The 23138-nt window shown below is 48.5% G+C and overlaps 1 protein-coding gene across 3 annotated transcripts in view; it reads left to right on the forward strand.

Moving 5' to 3' along the window:
• Positions 1-22919, forward strand: part of PFKFB4 (6-phosphofructo-2-kinase/fructose-2,6-biphosphatase 4) — a 56202-nt gene extending 33283 nt beyond the window's left edge. For all 3 annotated transcript variants that reach the window (XM_003926306.4, XM_010337067.3, XM_003926303.4), the window contains exons 10-14: positions 11396-11500; positions 16778-16907; positions 17008-17070; positions 18589-18653; positions 20817-22919. In XM_003926306.4, coding sequence (XP_003926355.1) covers positions 11396-11500; positions 16778-16907; positions 17008-17070; positions 18589-18653; positions 20817-20876 — 423 coding nt within the window. In that variant the 3' untranslated portion in view covers positions 20877-22919. The remainder of the gene's footprint in view (positions 1-11395; positions 11501-16777; positions 16908-17007; positions 17071-18588; positions 18654-20816) is intronic.
• The last annotated feature ends 219 nt before the right edge of the window (positions 22920-23138 follow it).

The following is a 23138-nucleotide window of genomic DNA, read 5'->3' on the forward strand; positions in this document are numbered from 1 at the left end:
CTCCTGATTAGCTGGGACTACAGGCACGTGCCACCACACCCGGCTAATCTTTTTTATTTTTTGAAGAGACAGGGTCTCAAGATGTTGCCTTAGCTGGAATATTTTCTCTTTATTGCTGATTTTCAGCAGTTTGATTATGATGTATCATGGTATGGTTTTCTTTACGTTTATCATGCTTGGGGTTTATTGAGATTCTTGGATTTGTGGGTTTCTAAATATAAAATTTGAAGAATTGTTAGCCATGATTTCTTCAAATGTATTTTCTGCCACCCCTTCTCCCATCCTGGACTCCTACTCTATGTATGTTACACTGTTTGGTATTATCCCATAGGTCACTGAACTTCTGTTTTTTTTTTTTTTCTTCTGTTCATTTTTTTCTCATTCTTTTTTTTTCCGTCTGAGCTTTACTTTAGATAGGTTCTATTGCTCTGTCTTCAATTTTTTTTTCTTTTCTTTCTTTCTCTTTTTTTTTTTAAGATGGGGTTTCACCATGTTGGCCAGGCTGCTTTTGAACTCCTGACCTCAGGTGACCTGCCCACCTTGGCCTCCCAAAGTGCTGGGATTACAGGCATGAGCCACGACGCCTGGCTGATTTGTCCTTTTTTAAATAATAGTTGTTTTTGTTGGGACCAGAGCAAATCTGGGACCAGCTGCTATATCATGGCTTGGTCTTTATTATGGGTGGTTCCCTTTTCAATATGAAAAACTTTTGCGGTAAAATACACATAACATAAAATTTATCATCATAGCTATTTTGAAGTGTACATTTCAGGGTTATGAATTACATTCACATTGTTCTGCAATAGTCACCACCACACATCTCCAGAGCTCTTTGAAACTTGTAAACAGAGTCTCTGTAACCACTGAACAATAACTCAAGGCTGATATGCTGGCATATGCTTGTAGTCCCAGGTACTTGGGAGGCTGATGTGGAAGGATTGCTTGAGCCCGAGTTCGAGGCTGTAGTATATTTTGATTACATTCATGAATGGCTCCTGCACTCCAGCCTGGGCAACATAGTGAGTCCCCATCTCTTTAAAAAATTTTTAAAAGGGCCAGGTGTGGTGGCTCACGCCTGTAATCCAAGCACTTTGGAGGCCAAGGCAGGTGGATCACCTGAGGTCGGGAGTTCAAGACCAGCCTGACCAACATGGTGAAACCCTGTCTTAAAAAAAAAAAAAAGCCGGGCGCAGTGGCTCACGCCTGTAATCCCAGCACTTTGGGAGGCTGAGGCGGGTGGATCACAAGCTCAAGAGATCGAGACCATCCTGGTCAACATGGTGAAACCCCGTCTCTACTAAAAATACAAAAAATTAGCTGGGCATGGTGGCGCATGCCTGTCATCCCAGCTACTCAGGAGGCTGAGGCAGGAGAATTGCCTGAACCCAGGAGGCGGAGGTTGCAGTGAGCCGAGATCGCGCCATTGCACTCCAGCCTGGGTAACAAGAGCGAAACCCCGTCTCAAAAAAAAAAAAAAAAAGAAAAGAAAAAAAAAATTTTTTTTTTAAAGAAAAATAATTACTCTCTATTTGCTACTCCCAGCTCCTGGCAACCACTTTCTGTCTCTATGACTTTTACTACTTTATATACGTCAGATAAGTGGAATAATATAATATTTGTCCTTTTGTAACTGGTCACTTCACTCAGCATAATATCCTCAAGGTTCATCCATGTTGTAGCTTGTACAAGAGTTTCCTTCCTTTTTCTTTTCTTTTTTTTTTTGAGATGGAGTTTGGCTCTTATTACCTAGGCTGGAGTGCAATGGCACAATCTTGGCTCACTGCAACCTCCGCCTCCTGGCTTCAAGCAATTCTCCTGCCTCAGCCTCCTGAGTAGCTGGGATTACCGGCATGCGCCACCATGCCCAGCTAATTTTTTTTTTTTTTTTTTTTTTTTTTTTTTAGTAGAGACCGGGTTTCACCATGTTGGCCAGGATGGTCTCGATCTCTTGACCTCGTGATCCACCCGCCTTGGCCTCCCAAAGTGCTGGGATTACAGGTGTGAGCCACCGCACCCGGCCTCTTTTTTTTTTTTTTAAGACAACATCTCACTCTGTCACCCAGGCTACAGTGCAATGCAGCAATAACTGCAGCCTCAAACTCCTAGACTCAGTGATTCTCTTGCCTTAGCTTCCTAAGTAGCTGGAACTAACAAGTCCATGCTACCAAGCCTAGCTAATTTTTTTATTTTTTGTAGAGATCGAGGCTTGCTGTGTTGCCGAGGGTGGTCTCAAACTCCTAGCCTTAAGCAATTCTACCACCTTGGCCTCCCAAAGTTCTAGGATTACAAGTGTGAACCACCACACCCAGCCTTAAGAATTTTCTTTCTTTTTAAGGCAGAATAAGATTCTGCTGCTGGGCGCAGGCCTGTAATCGCAGCACTTTGGGAGGCCCAGGTGGCTGGATCACGAGGTCAGGAGCTCAAGACCAGCCTGATCAAGATGGTGAAACCCGGTCTCTACTAAAAATATAAAAATTAGCCAGGCACAGTGGCAGGCACCTGTAATCCCTGCTACTCAGAAGGCTGAAGCAGGAGAATTGCTCGAAGCCAGGAGGCAGAGGTTGGAGTGAGCTGAGATCATGCTACTAAACTCTAGCCTGGGAGACAGGCTAGAAAAAAAAAAGTACATACCACATTTTGCTTACCCATTTGTCTGTCAGTGGCCACTTGGATGGCTTCCACTTTTTAGCTGTTGTGGATAATGCGGCTTTGAACATAGATACGAACGTCTCTTTGAGACCCTGCTCTCAACTCAGTTCTTTTTGGTGTAGACCTAGAAGTTGAATTGCCAGATCCTATGGTAATTCTGTTTTATTTTTTATTTTTTGAGATGGAGTTTTGCTCTTGTTGCCCAGGCTGGAGTACAATGGTGTGATCTCGGCTCCCCGCAACCTCCACCTCCAGGGTTCAAGTGATTCTCCTGCTTCAGCCTCCTGAGTAGCTGGGACTTCAGGCGCGTGCCACCATGCCCAACTAATTTTTTTTTTTTTTTTGTATTTTTAGTAGAGAAGGAGTTTCACCATGTTAGCCAGGATGGTCTTGACCTCCTGACCTTGTGATCCGCCTGCCTTAGCCTCCCAAAGTGCTGGGATTACAGGAGTGAGCCACCGTGCCCAGCCTTCTTTTTTATCTTTCAAGTTTTGAAACTATTGCAGTTTAAATGATCCATTAATCATATTTCTATGTTTATCTTTTCCATGTTTACCTTCTGATAAACAGCCTTCGGCTTTTCTTCTGTTCCAACATTGTGACTTTTTTTAGTTGAATCCACAATTTATTGCCTTATAGTTTCTTAAAAAAATGATAGCTTTATTGAGCTATATTTCATATACCGTGGAATTCACCCGTTTAAAGTATACTGTTCAGGCCGTTTTTGGTGGCACATGCCTGTAATCCCAGCTACTTGGGAGGCTGAGGCAGGAGAATTGCCTGAACCCAGAAGGTGAAGGTTGCAGTGAGCCAAGATTGTGCCATTGCACTTCAGCCTGGGGGACAAGGGGAGACTCAGTCTCAAAATAAATAAGTAAACAAAGTATACAGTTCAGCGGTTTTTAGTGTGTTCACGGGGTTATGAAACCATCATCACAATCAGTTTCAGGACATTTCATCACCCCGAAGAGAAATCCTGTGCCCGTCAGCACTCACTTCCCATTTCCCTCCAACCCTTCCTTCAGCCTTAAGCTACCCTAATGTTTTCAAGGTTTATTCGTTTAGCATGTAGTCATTCCTTTACATTGCCAAATAACATCCTATTGTATAAATATACCACATATTATGTATCCATTCATTAGTTGATGGGCATTTGAGTTGCTGCCACTTTTGGGCTATGTGGATAATGCTGCTGTGAACATTCATGTCCAAGGTTTTTGTTTTGTTTTTGTTTTTGAGACAGGGTATTGCAATTGCAGGGTAGAGCAATACCCTGTCTCAAAAACAAAATAAAACAAGGCTGAGTGCAGTAGCACGATGTCAACTCACTGTAGCCTTCCTTCATCTCCTGGGCTCAAGCAATCCTCCCACCTCTGCCTTCCAAGTAGCTGGGACTACAGGAACTCGCCACCACACCTGGCTAATTTTTTGTATATATATATATATATATATATATATTTTTTTTTTTTTTTGTAGAGACAGGGTTTCATCATGTTGTCCAGGCTGGGCTCAAACTCCTGGGCTCAAGCGATCTGTCTGCCTCAGTCTCCCAAAGTGGTGGGATTACAGATGTGAGCCACTATACCTGGCATAAGTTTTTGTGTGGACTTATGTTTTTATTTCTCTTCACTGTATGCTAGGAATAGAATTGCTAGGTCAGATGGTAATTCTACATTCAACTTTTTGAGAAACTGCCACACAGTTTTCCAAAGTGGCTTCACCCACTCACATTCCCTCCTGCAGTGTGTGAGGGCTCTGATTCTCCACATGCCTGCCTGTACTTACTACTATCAGTCTTCCTGGTTGTGGCCATCCAACATGGGAACTCAATTTAGCCACATTCTCTGCCACTTTATAACAAAGATTACCTTTTCTTTAGGGTCCAGGAACAGGAACCTCATTCCCTTTTGTGGCCTCACAGAGGCACCTTTACTGTTCATATTTCTATCAATCTTCTTTTCATGATGATATATGTATTCTTTTTTTTTTTTTTTTTGAGACGGAGTTTCGCTCTTGTTACCCAGACTGGAGGGCAATGGCACGATCTTGGCTCACCGCAACCTCTGCCTCCTGGGTTCAGGCAATTCTCTGACCTCAGCCTCCTGAGTGGCTGGGATTACAGGCATGCGCCACCATGCCCAGCTAATTTTTTGTATTCTTAGTAGAGATGTGGTTTCACCATGTTGGCCAGGATGGTCTTGATCTCTTGACCTTGTGATCCACCTGCCTCGGCCTCCCAAAGTGCTGGGATTACAGGCTTGAGCCACCGCTCCCGGCATATATGTATTCTTTAAGTTGGTGGAAGCTGGCCAGGCGCAGTGCCTCACGACTGTAATTCCAGTACGATGGGATGCCGAGATGGGGAGATCACTTGAGGCCAGGAGTTCTAGACAAGCCTGGTCAATATGGTGAAACCCCATCTCTACTAAAAAAACAAAAAATTAGCTGGGTGTGGTGGCCCATGCCTGCTGGCTGCTGTAATAAAGAACTGAAAATGTGGAAGTGGTTATGAAGTGGGATAGTGGGTAGAGCCTGGAAGAATTTTGTGGTGCATGATAACAAAAAGCTTAGATTGTCTTGAAGAGACTGTTAGTAGAAATATAGATGTTCAAGGTGATTCTGGTGAAGGTGCAGAAGGAAGTGAAGGGATGATAGAGCAAGCTTTCTTCATCTTTGTTTTTGTTTTTGTTTTGTTTTTGAGACGGAATTTCGCTCTTGTTGCTGAGCCTGGAGTGCAGTGGCGCCATCTCAGCTCACCACAACCTCCGCCTCCCGGATTCAAGCAATTCTCCTGCCTCAGCTGGGATTATAGGCATGAGCCACCATGCCTGGCTAATTTTGTATTTTTAGTAGTGACAGGATTTCTCCATGTTGGTCAGGCTGGTCTCAAACTCCTGACCTCAGGTGATCCACCCACCTCAGCCTCCCAAAGCGTTGGGAGTACAGGCGTGAGTCATCAAACCTGTCAGGGTCTCACTCTGTTGGCCAGGGTAGAGTGCAGTGGTGTGATCTCAGCTCACTGCAGCCTCTGCAGGTTCAAACAATTCTCCTGCCTCAGCCTTCTCAGTAGCTGGGATTACAGGTATGTGTCACCATGCCCAGCTAAATTTTTTTTTTTTTAACTCAAACAGGAAAAGGCCCAGCCCTTACTGCAAGCCAGTCCCATGGCCACTCGGCGGCGGCAGCCTTTCCCCTCCTCAGGGAGGGAAATCCCTCCATGCAGCCCTCCTGTGCTTGGAGCTCTGACTCCATGCACTCACAAGCCCTTGGGTAAGGGTCTGTGCTCAGCACAGCAGCCTGGCCGGCCCTGCCCCTGCCTCCTGCTGGAGTCATGAGCTGGGGAGGCCCCCCTGGGCCAGAGACCCCCTGCAAGCCTCCAGGACTGGCTGATGTCCCCTGGCTCTGCAAAGTAGCTGGAGGACGGCTGGCCCTGGCAGGCCTGCTTAGACATCACAGCCGGAGGTCTCCCGAGTGCCCTGGCTGCATTTAGATCTGTAGGAGACCCCAGGAGGAAGCCAGTGAGGACCAGCAGGAGCTGCACTGCACTTTCTCTGCGGGAATTCTCCAGGATCTCATGCAGGAAGGAGCAGTGAGCTTGGCACCCACAGGAGAGTCCTAGGGAGGTGAGGTGGGGCTGTGTGGGGCAGGCATCCTTCTAACCTGAAGATTTGCTGAAGTCATAGTAGGCACAGTTCTGGCCAAATCTGACTTGACTCCATCTGACTGCTACAGTGGATTACACAGCCCTTGCTGCTGCCTAGAGCAGAGGGCAGAGGGCAGAGGGCTGCCTCCAGAAGGCCTGCTGAGATGCGGGGGCTTTCCACAGCCTCTACCTGCATAGCTTCCATGTGTGGTCAGATCAGCCCCTGGCCATAGGAGCTTTTTCTTTCTTTCTTTCTTTCTTAAAAAAAAAAAGAAGAAAGAGAGAAAGAAAGAAAAAGAAAGAATATATATATATATATATATATATATTAAAAAAAGAATGAAGGAGAGGAAGAAAGAGGAAGGGGGAGAGAGAACGGGGGTGTTGCTTTATTGCCCGGGCTAGAATGCAGTCTAAAAATGGGTATGCCTATAATTGTGCTTAATAATAGAGACATAAAAAAAAATGAGGGAAGAAAATAACTAACAAGCAGCCAACCAATATTTCTTTCTTTTTTTTTTTTTTTTGTGAGACGGAGTTTTGCTCTTGTTACCCAGGCTGGAGTGCAATGGCGTGATCTCGGCTCACCACAACCTCCGCCCCCTGGGTTCAGGCAATTCTCCTGCCTCAGCCTCCTGAGTAGCTGGGATTACAGGCACGCGCCACCATGCTCAGCTAATTTTTTGTATTTTTAGTAGAGACGGGGTTTCACCATGTTGACCAGGATGGTCTCGATCTCTCGACCTCGTGATCCACCCGCCTCAGCCTCCCAAAGTGCTGGGATTACAGGCTTGAGCCACCGCGCCCGGCCCAGCCAACCAATATTTCATTTAAACCTGTAAATAGGTGTGACGTGATAAGAGTGTATATTTTGTGTATTTAAAGTGGAGAGTTCTATAAATGTTAATTTAGTCTACTTGTTCCAGATCTGAGTTCAAGCCCTGGATATCGTTGTTAACTTTCTGTCTCATTGATCTGTCTAATATTGATGTTGAAGTCTCCCACTATTATTGTGTGGGAGTCTAAGTCTCTTTATAAGTCTTATATAACTCGGTATTCCTGTACTGGGTGCGTATATATTTAGGATCTTTAGCTATTCTTGTTACATTGATCCTTTTATCATTATGTAATGTCCCTCTTTGCTTCTTATAATCTTTGTTGCTTTAAAGTTTATCAGCAAAAATTGCAACTCCTGCTATTTATTTATTTTTGCTCTCCATTTGGTTGGTAAATCTTTCTCCATCTCTTTGTTTTGAGTCTTTGTGTATCCTTGCATGTGAGATGGGTCTGGCTGCAGCATACTGGTGGGTCTTGGCTTTTTTTTTTTTTTTTTTTTTTTTTTGCCTGTCTGTGTCTTTGGATTGGGGAATTTAGTCAATTTCAATTTAGAATTTATAATATATGTGAGTTTAATACTGGCATTTAATGTTAGCTGGCTGTTTTGCCCATTAGTTGATGTAAATTCTTGATTATGTTGATGCTCTTTACTTTTTGGTATTTTTTAGAAAGGCTGATACTGGTTGTTCGTTTCTACGTGTAGTGGTTCTTTCAGAAGCTCTTGTAAAGCAGGCCTGGTGGTGATGAAATCTCTGAGTGCTTGCTTGTTCATAAAAGATTTTATTTTTCCTTTGCTTATGAAGCTTAGTTTGGCTGGATGTAAAATTCTGGGTTGAAAGTTCTTTTCTTTAAGGATGTTGAATATTGGCCCCCACTCTCTTCTGGCTTGTAGGGTTTCTGCTGAGAGATCTGCTATGAGTCTGATAGGCTTCCCTTTATGGGTAACCTGACCTTTCTATCTGGCTGCCCGCAATATTTTCTCCTTCATTTCAACCCTGGTGAATCTGACGATTATGTGCCTTGGAGTTGCTCTTCTTGAGGAATATCTTTGTGGTGTTCTCTGTATTACCTGGAGTTGAATATTGTCCTGCCTTGCTAGGTTGGGAAAGTTTTCCTGAATAATATCCTGGAGTGTATTTTCCAGCTTGGATTGATTCTCTTTGTCACATTCAGGTACACCTATCAAACATAGATTAGGTCTTTTCACATAGTTCCACATTTCTTGGAGACTTTGCTCGTTCCTTTTTATCCCTTTTTCTCTAATCTTGTCTTCTCGTTTTATTTCATTAAGTTGGTCTTCGACCTCTAATATCTTTTCTTCTGCTTGATCAATTCCACTGTTAAAACTTGTGCATACTTCGCCAAGTTCCCGTGTTGTGTTTTTCAGCTCCATTAATTCACTTATATTTCTCTCTAAATTGTGTATTCTTGATTTCATCAAATCTTTTTTTAAAGTTTTTAGTTTCTTTGCATTGGGTTAGAACAAGTTCTTTTAATTCACAGAAGTTTCTTATCAACCACCTTTTGAAGCCTGCTTCTGATGATGGAACACAGTCGTTCTCCATCAGGCCTTGCTCCGTTGCTGAAGGAACTGTGATCCCCTGTAGAGGGAGAGGCGTTCTGATTCTGGTTATTCTGAGCCTTTTTAGGCTGGTTTCCTCCCTTTGTTATAGATTTATCCATCTGTGGTCTTTATAATTACCGTCTGTATAGTTGGGTTTCTGAATGGACGTCCAACTTGTTGATTCCCAGCGCCGGAACGGCGCCGGCCAAAACAGCGGCATTAAGATTGATGGTGCTTTTCTGACTCTGCACCAAGAACCGCCGTACCAAGGCAGCGGCAAAACCGCCTCGCCAGCCACAAGAGTCGCGCTGGCGACCCGTGGGGCTCCTCCGCTGGGAATCTCCTGGTGCGTGAGCAACAAAAATTCGTCTGAAAGTGTGGTGTCCTCTCGTCTTCTGCACTTTCACTGGGAGCTATAATCCCGAGCTGCTAGTGATCAGCCATCTTGGATCTCTCTCCATATTTTTGTATTTTTAATAGAGATGGGGTTACACCATGTTGGTCAGGCTAGTCTCAAACTCCTGACCTGAGGTGATCCACTTGCCTCGGCCTCCCAAAGTGAGCCACCACACCCTGCCTAGATTTTCCTTTAATTTTTCCTTATTTATTTATTTATTTTGAGACACGGTTTTGTGCTTGTTGCCCGGGCTGGAGTACAATGGCACAATCTTGGCTCACCGAAACCTCTGCCTCCTGGGTTCAAGTGATTCTCCTGCCTCAGCCTCCCAAGTAGCTGAGATTACAGGCGTGCACCACCATGCCCAGCTAATTTTGTATTTTTGTGGAGATGGGGTTTCTTCATGTTGGTCAGGCCGGTCTTGAACTCCCAACCTCAGGTGATCTGCCTGACTTGGCCTCCCAAAGTGCTGGGATTACAGGTGTGAGCCACCTCGCCTGGCCTGTTTTTCCTTTTTGGTAGTCAGTGTTGCCCCCCACCCCGCCACCCCACCCACCAGGCTTTGTAGACAAATCTAGCACAAAGGCAGGGAGCAGCAGCTTTGTATTAAGGGCATTCTATTGCTTCTTCCTCTCCCCAGGTGTGTCTTCTCTGCTGACTCTTGGCATGAGCCTTGGAGGGACAGACACTGGTCAGTTCAAACATACCTGGCTCCTTGGCAGAAGAGTTGATTGGAGGGAGGTTATCACTCTTCACAGGGGTCCCCAGGAAGTGGTCCATATTGCTGCCCGTAATGTGGGCTTAGTCAAGGGTGGTCATGCCTAGTGAGGTGATGATGAGACTCACTCCCGGTCTCTCAGGGCCTTTAAATGACACATCTGTTTTTTTTTTGTTTTTTTGTTTTTTTTAATTTCTCGAGATGGAGTCTCACTTTGTTGCCCAGGCTGGAGTGCCATGGCGTGATCTCGGTGCGCTTCAAACTCTGCCCCCTGGGTTCAGGCGATTCTCCTGCCTCAGCCTCCTAAGCAGCTGGGATTACACGTGCCCACTACCATGCCCAGCTAATTTTTGTATTTTTAGTAGAGACATCGAGTTTCAACATGTTGGCCAGGCTGGTCTCAAAACTGCTGACCTCAGGCAATCCACCCTCCTCGGCCTCCCAAAGTGTTGGGATTACAGGTGTGAGCCATGGCACCCAGCCACATACTTATTTTCAATCAGTATTCTTCTTGGCTGTCTTTTTTTTTTTTGAGACGGAGTTTCGCTCTTGTTACCCAGGCTGGAGTGCAATGGCATGATCTCGGCTCACCGCAACCTTCACCTTCTAGGTTCAGGCAATTCTCCTGCCTCAGCCTCCTGAGTAGCTGGGATTACAGGTACGCGCCACCATGCCCAGCTAATTTTTGTTATTTTTAGTAGAGACGGGGTTTCACCATGTTGACCAGGATGGTCTCGATCTCTTGACCTCGTGATCCACCCGCCTTGGCCTCCCAAAGTGCTGGGATTACAGGCTTGAGCCACCGCGCCCAGCCCCCTTTTTTTTAAATGGCATTTGTAGAAGATGATCTATGCTCTGTGTGTGTGTGTGTGTGTGTCTGTGTGTGTGTATCCCAAATAACACAAGTGAAGTTTTGCTTCATAGTTTACATAACCTATCCTCACAAGCAGTATTTCCACAGCACATAAAATAAAAAACACAGCCAGGTGAGGTGGCTCACCCCTGTAATCCCAGCACTTTGGGAGGCTGAGGCGGGCAGATCACCTGAGGTCGAGAGTTTGAGACCAGCCTGACGAACATGGAGAAACCCCGTCTCTACTAAAAATTTAAAAAAAAAAATAAAAAAATAAAAAAGCCAGATATGGTGGCACATGCCTGTAATCCCAGCTACTCAAGAGGCTGAGGTAGGAGAATCACTTGAACCTGGTGGGTGGAGGTTACAATGAGCTGAGATTGCACCATTGCACTCTAGCCTAGGCAACACGAGCGAGACTCCATCTCAAAAAAAAAAAAAAAAAAGAAAAAACACATCTGTGTTCATTTTTATGGCATAAACTGAATGGATGGGTGATGGATAGATGGACAAGACTGTCCTGGTAGCTTTTTACAAACAAGGAACCACCAATGCTCAGTTTTCCTAGAGAGCCTCCCCTCCCTAGACAGGTTCCTGTTCCCTTGGTGCAGGAAATGCCCATGAACTTGCTCTCTTCTCCCTGATGCTACTTCACCCCCAGCTCCCGCTCCCGTTCCCACGAGGCTCATCTTCTGGGCCTTGCAGGAGGTGTGATGACTGTGTTATCTCCCTAGGGCGTCTGTGAGGAAATGACCTACGAGGAAATTCAGGATAATTATCCACTGGAGTTCGCCCTGCGGGACCAGGACAAGTACCGGTACCGGTACCCTAAAGGGGAGGTAGGTGGGGTTTGGGGCTTAGTCCCAGCCACCTGCTGCCCGCCCGGGAGCACCCTCTGTGGCTGAGGGCCTGTGGGGCTCTGCAGGGGCTGCATGGGTAGCATAAGGGGCCTGGTCTTGGAGGCAGGCCAGCCTGGGTGTGTGTTTCATCTCCAACACTTTCCAGCTATGCGGGCCGGACCTTAGTCCCTTCCTCGGGTTGGGGGGTGGGCAGTGCCGTGTAGGGCAGGCCTTCAACCCAGAGACCTTTGGCTCCCTGCTCCACATTCTTGTTCCCCTTCCTGGGGGTGGAGAATTTGGAAGGGCAGGGCCTGAGGTGAGGGGTCTGTGGGGTTAGGCTTTCCTGGGAACCCCGTAGACAGTGCACGGTCCCTTGGCATTCCCAGGCCAGCTCCTTTCCTAGGGAGTTGTTGGCCCTCTCCAGGGTGCTCAAATGGCTGGGGAGTTGGAGACACCATGAAGACTGGGACTAGGGTTTCAGCTCGCTCGTGTTCCTGTGTCAGGCCTCACCCTTCCTTTAGATGCTTCCTCTTGTCACAGGCCGAGCCCATCCTGTCCTCCCTGTGGCTCCAGGCACCACCCGCAGCCCTGGCACCAGACCCAGGGAGACCTTCCACACATGAGCTGTGGCTACTGCAAGCCACTGCACTTGTCACCTTCTCTGACACAGGTCAGCCCAGGCCCCAGGTCAGAAACTCAGGGTCACTTTTGACTGAGGCATCTTCTTCCACTTCCAGGAGGTGGCCTGGGGCAGGGGCCAAATAAAAATACCCCCCCATCAACACACATATATACACATACATGTACACATGTAGAAACACCTCCACCCAGAAGCCAGGCTCACAGGCCCCTATACTGTATCATCCTCAGGATAGTATAGCTCTTGGGAACATTCACTATTCCCCACATCATGTTGTAAGGCCAAGTTCAGATTTAGAACCAACCTGGATAACGGTCAGGAAAAAACAAAGCAGCTGGCTGCTCAAACTTGAGAATACAGGGAGGAGAATTGGTTGAAAAATTCATGTTAGCAAAAGAATTGATTAGCCGGGCATGGTGGCTCACCCCTGTAATCCAAGCACTTTGGAGGCCAAGGCGGGCGGATCACCTGAGGTCAGGAGTTCAAGACCAGCCTGACCAACATGGTGAAACCCCATCTTTTTTTTTTTTTAAGTTAACGAATTTTTTTTTTTTTTTTTTTTTTTTTGAGGCAGAGTTTCACTCTTGTTACCCAGGCTGGAGTGCAATGGCGCCATCTCAGCTCACTGCAACCTCCGCCTTCCGGATTCAAGTGATTCTCCTGTCTCAGCCTCCTGAGTAGCTGGGATTACAGGCATGCGCCACCATGCCCAGCTAATTTTTTGTATTTTTAGTAGAGACGGTGTTTCACCATGTTGACCAGGATGGTCTCGATCTCTTGACCTCGTGATCCACCCACCTCGGCCTCCCAAAGTGCTGGGATTACAGGCGTGAGCCACCGCGCCCGGCCAAGTTAACGAATTTTTAAAAAATTTTTAAAAAGGGGAGAGAGATCCAAGACGGCTGATCACTAGCAGCTCGGGATTGTAGCTCCCAGTGAAAACGCAAAGAACGAGAGGACGCCACACCTTCACATGAATTCTTGTTGCTCACGCACCGGGAGATTCCCAGCGGAGGAACCCCACGGGTCGCCAGCGCGACTCTTGTGACCGGCGAGGCGGTTTTGCCGGCGCCTCGGAGCGTCGGTTCTTGGTGCAGAGTCAGAAAGGCACCATCAATCTTAACGCCGCTGATTTGGTCGGCGCAGTGGGATTCTCAGATTTTGGCGCTGAGAATCAATAAGTTGGACGTCCACTCAGAAACCCAATTACAAAGACGGTAATTATAAAGACCACAGATGGATAAATCTACAACGAAGGGAAGAAAACAGCCAAAAAAGGCTGAGAATACCCAAGATCAGAACGCCTCTCCCTCAGCAGGGGATCCCAGTTCCTCATCAGCAACGAAACAAGGCTTGATGGAGAACGAGTGTGTTCCAATTACAGAAGCAGGCTTCAAAACGTGGATGATAAGAAACTCCTGTGAATTAAAAGAACTTGTGCTAACACAATCTAAAGAAACTAAGAACTTTGAAAAAAGGTTTGACGAAATGTCAACAAGAATACAAAATTTAGAGAGGAAAATAAGTGAATTGATGGAGCTGAAAAACACAATACGAGAACTACGTGAAGTATGCACAAGTTTTAACAGCCGAATTGATCAAGCAGAAGAAAGGATATCAGAGGTCGAAGACCAACTCAATGAAGTAAAACAAGAAGACAAGATTAGAGAAAAAAGGATAAAAAGGAATAAGCAAAGTCTCCAAGAAATATGGGACTATGTGAAAAGACCTAATCTGCGCTTGATAGGTGTACCTGAATGTGACGAAGAGAATGAATCCAAGCTGGAAAATATGCTTCAGGATATTATTCAGGAAAATTTTCCCAACTTAGTAAAGCAGGATAATATTCAGCTCCAGGTAATACAGAGAACACCACAAAGATATTCCACAAGAAGAGCAACCCCAAGGCACATAATCGTCAGACTCACCAGGGTTGAAATGAAGGAGAAAATACTAAGGGCAGCCAGAGAGAAAGGTCAGGTTACCCACAAAGGGAAGCCTATCAGACTCACAGCAGATCTCTCAGCAGAAACCCTACAAGCCAGAAGAGAGTGGGGACCAATATTCAACATCCTTAAAGAAAAGAATTTTCAACCAAGAATTTTACATCCAGCCAAACTAAGTTTCATAAGTGAAGGAAAAATAAAGTTTTTTGTGAACAAGCAAGCACTCAGAGAATTCATCACCACCAGGCCTGCTTTACAAGAGCTTCTGAAAGAACCACTACACATAGAAAGGAACAAACAGTATCAGCCTTTCTAAAAAATACCAAAAAGTAAAAAACATCAATATAATGAAGAATTTACATCAACTAATGGGCAAAATAGCCAGCTAAGATTAAATGACAGTATTAAACTCACATATATCATTATTAATTCTAAATTTAAATTGACTAAATTCCTCAATTCAAAGACAGGCAATTTGGACAAAAAACTAAAACTGTATGCTGCATCCAGACCCATCTCACATTCAAGGATACACAAAGACTCAAAACAAAGGATGGAGAGAGACTTACCAACCAACCAGAGAGCAAAAATAAATAAATAAAAAGCAGAAGTTACAATTTTTGTCTCTGATAAAATAGTATTTAAAGCAACAAAGATCAAAAGAAGCAAAGAAGGACATTATATAGTGATAAAAGAATTAATGCAATAACAAGAAGAGTTAAAGGTCCTAAATATACACGCACCCAATACAGGAATACCCAGACATACAAGACTTATAAAGAGACTTAGACTCCCACACAATAATAGTGGGAGACTTCAACATTAATATTAGACAGATCAATGAGACAGAAAATTAACAATGATATCCAGGACTTGAACTCAGATCTGGAACAAGTAAACGTAATTAACATTTATAGAACTCTCCACTTTACACAAAATATACACTCTTATCAGTACCACATCATATCAACTTAGAAGTTTAAACGAAATGTTGGTTGGCTCCTTGTTTGTTACTCTCTTCCCTTATTTTCTTTCATGTCTCCATTATTAAGGACAATTATAGGCATACCCATATTTAGACTGCATTCTAGCCCGGGCAGCAAAGCAATACTCCCATTCTCTCTCCTTCTTCCTCTTTCTCTTTCTTCCTCTTCTTTATTCTTTTTCTTATTATTATTTTTCTCAAAAAAAAAAAAAAATTTTAAAAAAGGCCAGGCGTGGTGGCTCAAGCCTGTAATCCCAGCACTTTGGGAGGCCAAGGTGGGTGGATCACAAGGTCAGGAGATCAAGACCATCCTGGTCAACATGGTGAAACCCCGTCTCTACTAAAAATACAAAAAATTAGCTGGGCACGGTGGCTCAAGCCTGTAATCCCAGCACTTTGGGAGGCTGAGGCGGGCGGATCACAAGGTCAAGAGATCGAGACCATCCCAGTCAACGTGGTGAAACCCCGTCTCTACTAAAAATACAAAAAATTAGCTGGGTATGGTGGCACATGCCTGTAAACCCAGCTACTCAGGAGGCTGAGGCAGGAGAATTGCCTGAACCCAGGGGGCGGAGATTGCGGTGAGCTGAGATCGCGCCATTGCACTCCAGCCTGGATAACAAGAGCGAAACTCCGTCTCACACACACACACACACACACACACACAAATACAAAAAATTAGCTGGGCATGGTGGCGTGTGCCTGTAATCCCAGCTACTCAGGAGGCTGAGGCAGGAGAATTGCCTGAACCCAGGAGGCGGAGGTTGTGGTGAGCCGAGATCGCACCATTGCACTCCAGCCTGGGTAACAAGAGCGAAACTCCGTCTAATTGATCTAGGATTTTCCCAGGACTATACCAGAAGCCAGCACAAATCAGCGTGTCATTCTTTTTTTTTCTTTTCTTTTTTTAAGTGTTTTTTTTTTTTTTTCTTTTTTTAAAGATGAGGTTTCACCATATTGGTCAGCCTGGTCTCGAGCTCCTGACCTCAGGTGATCCACCCACCTCAGCCTCTCAAAGTGCTGGGATTACAAGTGTGAGCCACCACGCCTGGCCAGCATGTCATTCTTGCTTGCTAATCAAAGCTTAGGGCACATTCAGTTATAACTACTGGAGGCCATTTTTGAAGGACCACTCATTGTGTGCAGAAGGATGAAACTGATGAAAATCTCCAAGCCTACCAGGGCAAGAGGCCCCTCAGGGGCCCAAACCATATATCATGGCAGGCATGGGGAAGATACTGGGCAAGTAGACTGAGGATAGTTCCTGGGGACCCCAGCTGTTCCTGATGAGTTACATCCAGGAAGTTCCAGGACTTTCATCTCTTCCCTGGTGCTCTTGGTGGTGCACTCTGTTTGCTGTGGGCTGGAAGCGGGCAGAGTCTTCTCCACCAGTCACATGAGTTCCATAGCTGAGGATTCAGTGCAGAGCCCCGTTAGTGGGCACTGAGGTGGACCCTGGGATGGAGCCTTAAGGTCTAGCTCTGCACTCTTAGTCCTACCAGGACCTGGCCCTGGGATGGGAGAGGTGGCCCCTTTCCTCAGCTGCCCACCTCCATGCCCTGAGAAGGCCAGGCTGGAGGGGGCCCAGCCACAGCTTCCCAGAATGGTGAACAGCTGCAGGAGTGGAAGGTGGCCCAGTGTCCAGGATATGTCTGTCCTTCCCCTGAAGCTGGGCCTGAGGGACACCTTCCTGCTTGCCCTTGTAGTCCTACGAGGACCTGGTCCAGAGACTGGAGCCTGTCATCATGGAGCTGGAGAGGCAAGAGAATGTGCTGGTCATCTGCCACCAGGCTGTGATGCGCTGTCTGCTGGCCTACTTCCTCGACAAGGCAGCAGGTGCGGCCGTACCCCAGGAGAGGTGGGAGGGTTGTGTGAGAAGGGAGGCACTGTCACCCAGCATTTCTGATGTGCTAACCATGCCCCTGTGTGTCTACAGAACAGCTGCCCTATCTCAAGTGTCCGCTGCACACAGTCCTGAAGCTGACCCCTGTGGCATACGGTAAGGAAGCTTCCTGCATGTTGACCATGGGTAACCATGACCTCTGCACAGTTCCACGATTTTCTCTGAATTCCTTAAAAATTGTGTTAGGAGCCCATTCCTCCACCCCCTACCACACTACCTTTCCCAATTTGCTTTTTTTTCTTTGAGATGGAGTCTCACTCTGTTGCCCAGGCTGGAGTGCAATGGTGTGATCTTGGCTCACTGCAACCTCCACCTCCTGGGTTCAAGTGATTCTCTTGCCTCAACCTCTCCAGTAGCTGGGATTATAAGCACCCACCACCACGCCCAGCTAATTTTTCTATTTTTAGTAGAGACAGGTTTTACTATATTGTCCAGGCTGGTCCTATCTCCTGACCTCAGGTGATCTACCTGCCTCGGCCTCCCAAAGTGCTGGGATTATAGACATGAGCCACCATGCCTGGCCCTAATTTGCTTTTAAAAATTTGTTGGGCTGGGCACGGTGGCTCATGCCTGTAATCCCAGCACTTAAAATAAAATAAAAAGTTTGTTGTAAAAAAGTTTATATGGCCACTGAAGGCCTCCCCAGTGACTTTGCTTAACCATTGCCTGCCTGGATGAGGGGCTTTTCTACTGATTTTTCCAAATTCCCACAATGCCCCGTGGTCCCCAGGACTGGACTTTTAATGATTCTGGGTGCAGGGCAATGTGAGTCCCACCCCTGCCTCTTGCCATACCAGCAGAGACCTTAGACAACTTCTTCATCTCTTGGGTCTTAGCTCCTCACCTTTTTTTTTTTTTTTTTGAGCGGAGTTTCAGTCTTGTTACCCAGGCTGGAGTGCAATGGCGCGATCTCGGCTCACCGCAACCTCCGCCTCCTGGGTTCAGGCAATTCTCCTGCCTCAGCCTCCTGAGTAGCTGGGATTACAGGCATGCGCCACCATGCCCAGCTAATTTTTGTATTTTTAGTAGAGATGGGGTTTCACCGTGTTGACCAGGATGGCCTCGATCTCTTGACCTCGTGATCCACCCGCCTCGGCCTCCCAAAGTGCTGAGATTACAGGCGTGAGCCACCGCGCCTGGCCAGCTACTCACCTTTAACATAGGTGCTCTTGCGGGAATGGCTGTGAAGCCCAGTGGCAGCCAATGTCACTCCAGTGTGTGAAAATGCCCTTGTTCCCCATTGCACTGTGCACCTGGCACACGGTTGATTGGGTCTTGCATGGTAGAGTTGGGATGTGGGTGGTTTAGGGGCTCTGAAGATGGTGAGAGTCAGTGACCTCAGCTTAGGCCTGCTGCTCCCCTGATCCCTTTTGGTCCCGGGGTTGGGGAGCCTGGGGCCTCTGTGTGGCCCTGTCTGGGTCGTCACATGTGGATAAGCATGGGTCTGACAGCGTGCCTCATCCTTCCTCCCGGGGCTCCCCAGAACTGCCTAAAGTGGAAGAACTAGAGTGAGGCTGAGGTGGCTGCTCAGACCCCCTCCAAGAGAAGTTTCTAGCTTCTGCGGCTCAGCTGCCTTTCAGGAGTGAGGCTGGATTTGCACCTTCCCTTTGGCAGGTTGTAAAGTGGAGTCCATATTCCTGAACGTGGCAGCTGTGAACACACACCGGGACAGGCCTCAGGTAGCACTGGGGTCACTGCTGGGGTGGTGGGGTGTTCCTGATGTGGGGGTGTCCAGGTGGCACACCTTCCAGGGCCAGGCCCAGCTGGGGCACCTGCCAGAGGGAGCATGAGTCTTCTGCCAAGACTGTTGTCCTATCAGCAGGGCAGGGCCCTGGCTCTGGGTGGGGCCTGCATCAGGCCTTCCCAAGGCATTTGCCCTGGGAATGGGGAAATCCCTGATGCTGGGCCACCAGGTGCAGGAGTGCGGAGCTTGGGTGTGGTTGGACCCCCAGGACTTGAGGAGCCACAAGGCTCCCCAGCAGCTCCTTGGAGGTCTGAGTCAAGGGGGCCCTTGGGCTTAGTGGGGAAAGAGGCTGGAGGCTGAGAATGAGGCTTCTGGCCTTCAGAGGGCCGGTGGACACTCTCCCCTCTCCCCATCCCTGTAGCTGAGGCCTCATGAGCCCCTTTTCTAACCCCAGCACCTTTAAAGATTAAAATGGGATCATGCTTTTGGGGAAAGGACCACGCAGATGCTAAAGGGGCCTGAGCATGGGGTGGAGGCCTTGGTCCAGAAGAGCAGGTCACCACCTATTCTCCTCAAGTGCTTTGTATAAGGTAGAAGCTCCTCAGAGTGGAGCCCAGGACCGCTCTTGGTCCCATGTGGGGTCCCTCCACCATGTTGGCTCCCTCTCCCACTGGGGCCACTACACTTCTGGGAGCCCTGGTCCCAGTTCCTGGAGTCCACTGCACAGAGAAGGCTCTTGGGACTCAGTCATGCCCGTTGCCATTCATGATGGGGCCTGCCTGGGCTCTAGGTCCCTGCTAAGGATGCAGGCCTTGGGCTGGACCAGGACGTCTGGCCTTGGAGCCCACAGCACAAGTGTGTAGAAGTGTCCTGTCCCTTCCCAACACCACTGCCCCCAAGCAGGACCAGTTACCCTGCAAGCCTCTCTTCCCATTGCTCTGAGAGTTCGTGCATGCCTTGGCCAAGTTTAGCCCAGGCCCAATTTGGCACCCGCAAGTCACAGGGGAAGGCCTCTCCCACTGGCATCCTTTGTGCCAAGGAAAGCCCAGATGGCATTGGGCCCCCAGTGCTGACAGGGTGGTGGTAAGAGAGGCCCCTAGGCCTGGCAGCCCTTGGGAGCTGACCCTGCCAGTCCATCACCATAATGTGGCTGGCAGTCACTCTGCCCACTCTGGGTGGGTGCTTCTGAGAGGCAAACTGCTGCTAACCCCAGGTTCCTGGGTAGCTCCCTTTCAGGTAGACAGGATCCCAGGGGCTTCTGGCCCATCCAGTTGGGGCAGGCTGTGGTGAAATAGGGGGGCCTCAGGAAGCCTGCCCAGCAATAAGAATTATACCTGCCCCTACAATTCCAGGGGCCGGTCCTATGAGCCCACGCTGTGGGCCACGGGAGCCACGTGTCTCTCCCTGCAGATCTGGGCATGTCATGTTGCATGGGGCAGCAGCTCAGGTCATCAGTGACCTGCTCCTGCATGTGATGATTCTGGGGCCCACAGCTGGGAGGATGGGTCGCCAGGCTCAGGGGTATATAGGGTGGCCTCAGAGAGCTGAGGGAAGTTTCAGGTTCCCTATTCCTTAGGCCTGAGACACCTTGAGCCCAACTGGCCAAGGATGGAACTGAGCTCTGTAGTTTGGTGTGGGCTGTCTACAGCTGAGGGCTTCAGGAAGCCTTGTGCCCCAGTGCTAGGGGAACAGAACAGGCTGTAGACCAGGAAATGTCTTTGGGCTTCTGGGGCTACCTCTGCCACCTGTGTGCCAATACTCTAAGCCAGGAAGGAGGCGACCCCAGGAGCTGAACCCCTTCCCTGCCCCACAGATGAGGATAAGATTCCCAAGCCAGGGGTTCCTCCTCAATCGACCTAGCCCTGAGATAGGAGGTGGAGGCTGCCTTGCTTGGGATATTGCCTGACCTGGCTGCAGTGGAGCAGGAAATGAGGTGGCATCCTCCACCCCACCTTTGCATTAGTTTCCATCCACTCGCTGTGTGGCACGAAGCTCTTGGCCCTGTGTTCTTAGGGAAGCTTGTGGTCTAGAGTCTTGCGGCCAGGGCTGCTACAGTGAGAAAGTGAAGCCTGATGGGCTACAGTGATGAGGAAGGCAGACAGCAGGCGTCTCATCTATTTGTGCCATGGAGTGAATGCTCTGTGTTTTTATTGTACAGAATGTGGACATCTCGAGACCTCCAGAGGAAGCCCTTGTCACGGTCCCTGCTCACCAGTGACCATGTTCATCCACTGTGACGACCAGGCAGGCACTGGTCTCTGCAGAGGGGGTCATTCCAGGCCCACCAGTCTGTGTAACAGTCACCATGCAGGGATATTCTTGAAGCCACACATGGTTGGGAACCCAGAACCCCCACCCCAGACCACCTGGCTCTTTGCTGACAGTCAGCGACAAGTTTGTGCATGGTTCCTACCTGCTGCTGGAGTCACCTGACCAGACTGCATCTGCACGGGCTGCTTGGAAGTTGCCCAGCACCAGGTTCTTACGGTGCAGCTCTTAGGTGTTCTCTCTCGCCAGCCCAGCTGGCTTTGTGAAGCGTGAAACCCTACAATGTGAAGGCAAGTGTTTGCTGTGATGTGCCTACTGTGGCCCAGCTGCCTGGCGTGGACCTGGTGACTCTCAGCAGGGCCTCTACTATCCTCTCTTTGGCCATTTCCTGAGCCAGAGGCCAGATCTTCATGGAGCCCTGAGCTTCTGCTGCCTCTGGTGAGAGGGAGAGCCCTTCCCATCCTTACCTACCAGAAACCAGAGCCCTAGGCACAGCAGATGCTTCCTGGGCAGCCACTGGCCAGGCCCATCTACCCATGTCACCCTTATTTGTGGGCATTCATGAAAGCAATGCGCTTGCTTCGGCACACTGGGATGCACAGAAATGTGCGGGCAGGGGGCGATGGTGGTCGCCCTCCCCAGTTGTGCATGCACCAGTGTGCTTGTGGGAGCTGGTGGCCGTGCGCCCCTTCAGGCCTGCTCTCACAGTGAAACCACCTCAAGACAGGGCAGGGGTCCGAGTTACCTTCCTGGTGCACACACCGAAGTGCTCGAGGGAGAGGCTGCCGTCCCCTCTCCCCTTCCCTGGCTGTGCACGCTGGCAGCCGGTGGGGAGGCGGCCTCTCGCCTGCTGCTGCCTGTGTCCACATGGGAATGTCTGCTGGTGGCAGAGACATGCATTTGCCATGAATGATTCAGAAACACTTGCTATGGTCCTGTAAAACCTTTTCTGGTGTTTGTTGACTTCTGCCTGTGGGCCTGAGGAAAGGAGGAGGCAGAACCACAGGCAGTCCCTGGGCAAGGGAGGACTTTTCCAGCCACAGCACGACCTTCCATTCACGTGCACATAAGTCTACTGAAAAATGGCCTTGTGAAGTCCAGTGTCTGTCATGCCCCTGAGTTCTTTTTGTCCCAGAGAGGCAGCCTGGGCAATGGGTTTTGGCTGCATTTTACAGCTGGCAAACAGACTGGCTGGCAAGTTGTGGGGCTGGGTCAGAAAGTGTCTGGACTTGTAGTCAGGTGCCCTGCTGTCCACAGGTCGACTTTGGAGAAGTCAGGCCCTGGATCCCAAGTCCTTTGTGTCTGGAGCTTTTCCTGGCCTGTGTCTGGAGGGCAGCTCATCTTTCCAGCTCCCAGGGCTTTGCAGCCTCCAGATACCACCTGCCCCTGAGAGAAGTTAGTGTCCCTGGCCCCGGCTGGTGGTCTGTCATCCTTGTGTGCTGCTCTGCTGAGAGATGTCCAAGGTGGAGCAGGGGCGGGATCCTCCTTCCAGACTCATCTGTCAGAGCCCTAAGTGCTTTAGACCCAGAGCCCACTGCCTTGGGGGGAGGGGGACTGCAGCCTTTGCTTCTGTGTCAGGGGGAGTTTTGGTGACTTTTGTCACCTGGGCGCACTCACTTGTTAGGCATAGTGGGTCCCCTTGGTCTGCAATAGGACATGTACGTCTGGATGTCACCTGAGGTGAGACCACTGAGGCCTTTTCTCTCTGTGTACAGAGGGGAGTTAGGAGCTGCTGGACTGGATGCATTATAAGGACTGGGGACAGGGCAGAGGGAAGTCCAGGGATCGGGCATGAGTGAGGGTCGGCCCTGGCACAGTCTCCACATATGCTGTGACGTGCCTGATTGGCTGCCACGTTTCAGCCATGCTGGCTGACAAGCCCATGTTGCAGACATTTTCCCAAGGTCCCCAGAATGGATGGTATTGGATCTCAGCCACATGCAACACTGTGTCCAGCATCTTTGCAATAAATACTTTTTAAAAAAGAATCATATCAGGTTGTATCTTGTAGCCAGTTCTCCATCTGTGAAGGGTTTTTTCTGGCCTGTTCTGTTGACACTCGGTGCTGTGGTCCTCCTCGTAGGTCTGTGTTGGGATCCTTGGTTCAGCTTCCACCCTCATGTTCATGCCTCACTGAAGAGGAATCGTGGCCACATGAGGTGGCTCATGCCTGTAATCCCAGCACTTTGAGAGGCTGAGGTGGGTGGATCAG

This window comes from Saimiri boliviensis, chromosome 8, assembly GCF_048565385.1.
Source record: "Saimiri boliviensis isolate mSaiBol1 chromosome 8, mSaiBol1.pri, whole genome shotgun sequence".
Lineage (NCBI taxonomy): Eukaryota > Metazoa > Chordata > Mammalia > Primates > Cebidae > Saimiri > Saimiri boliviensis.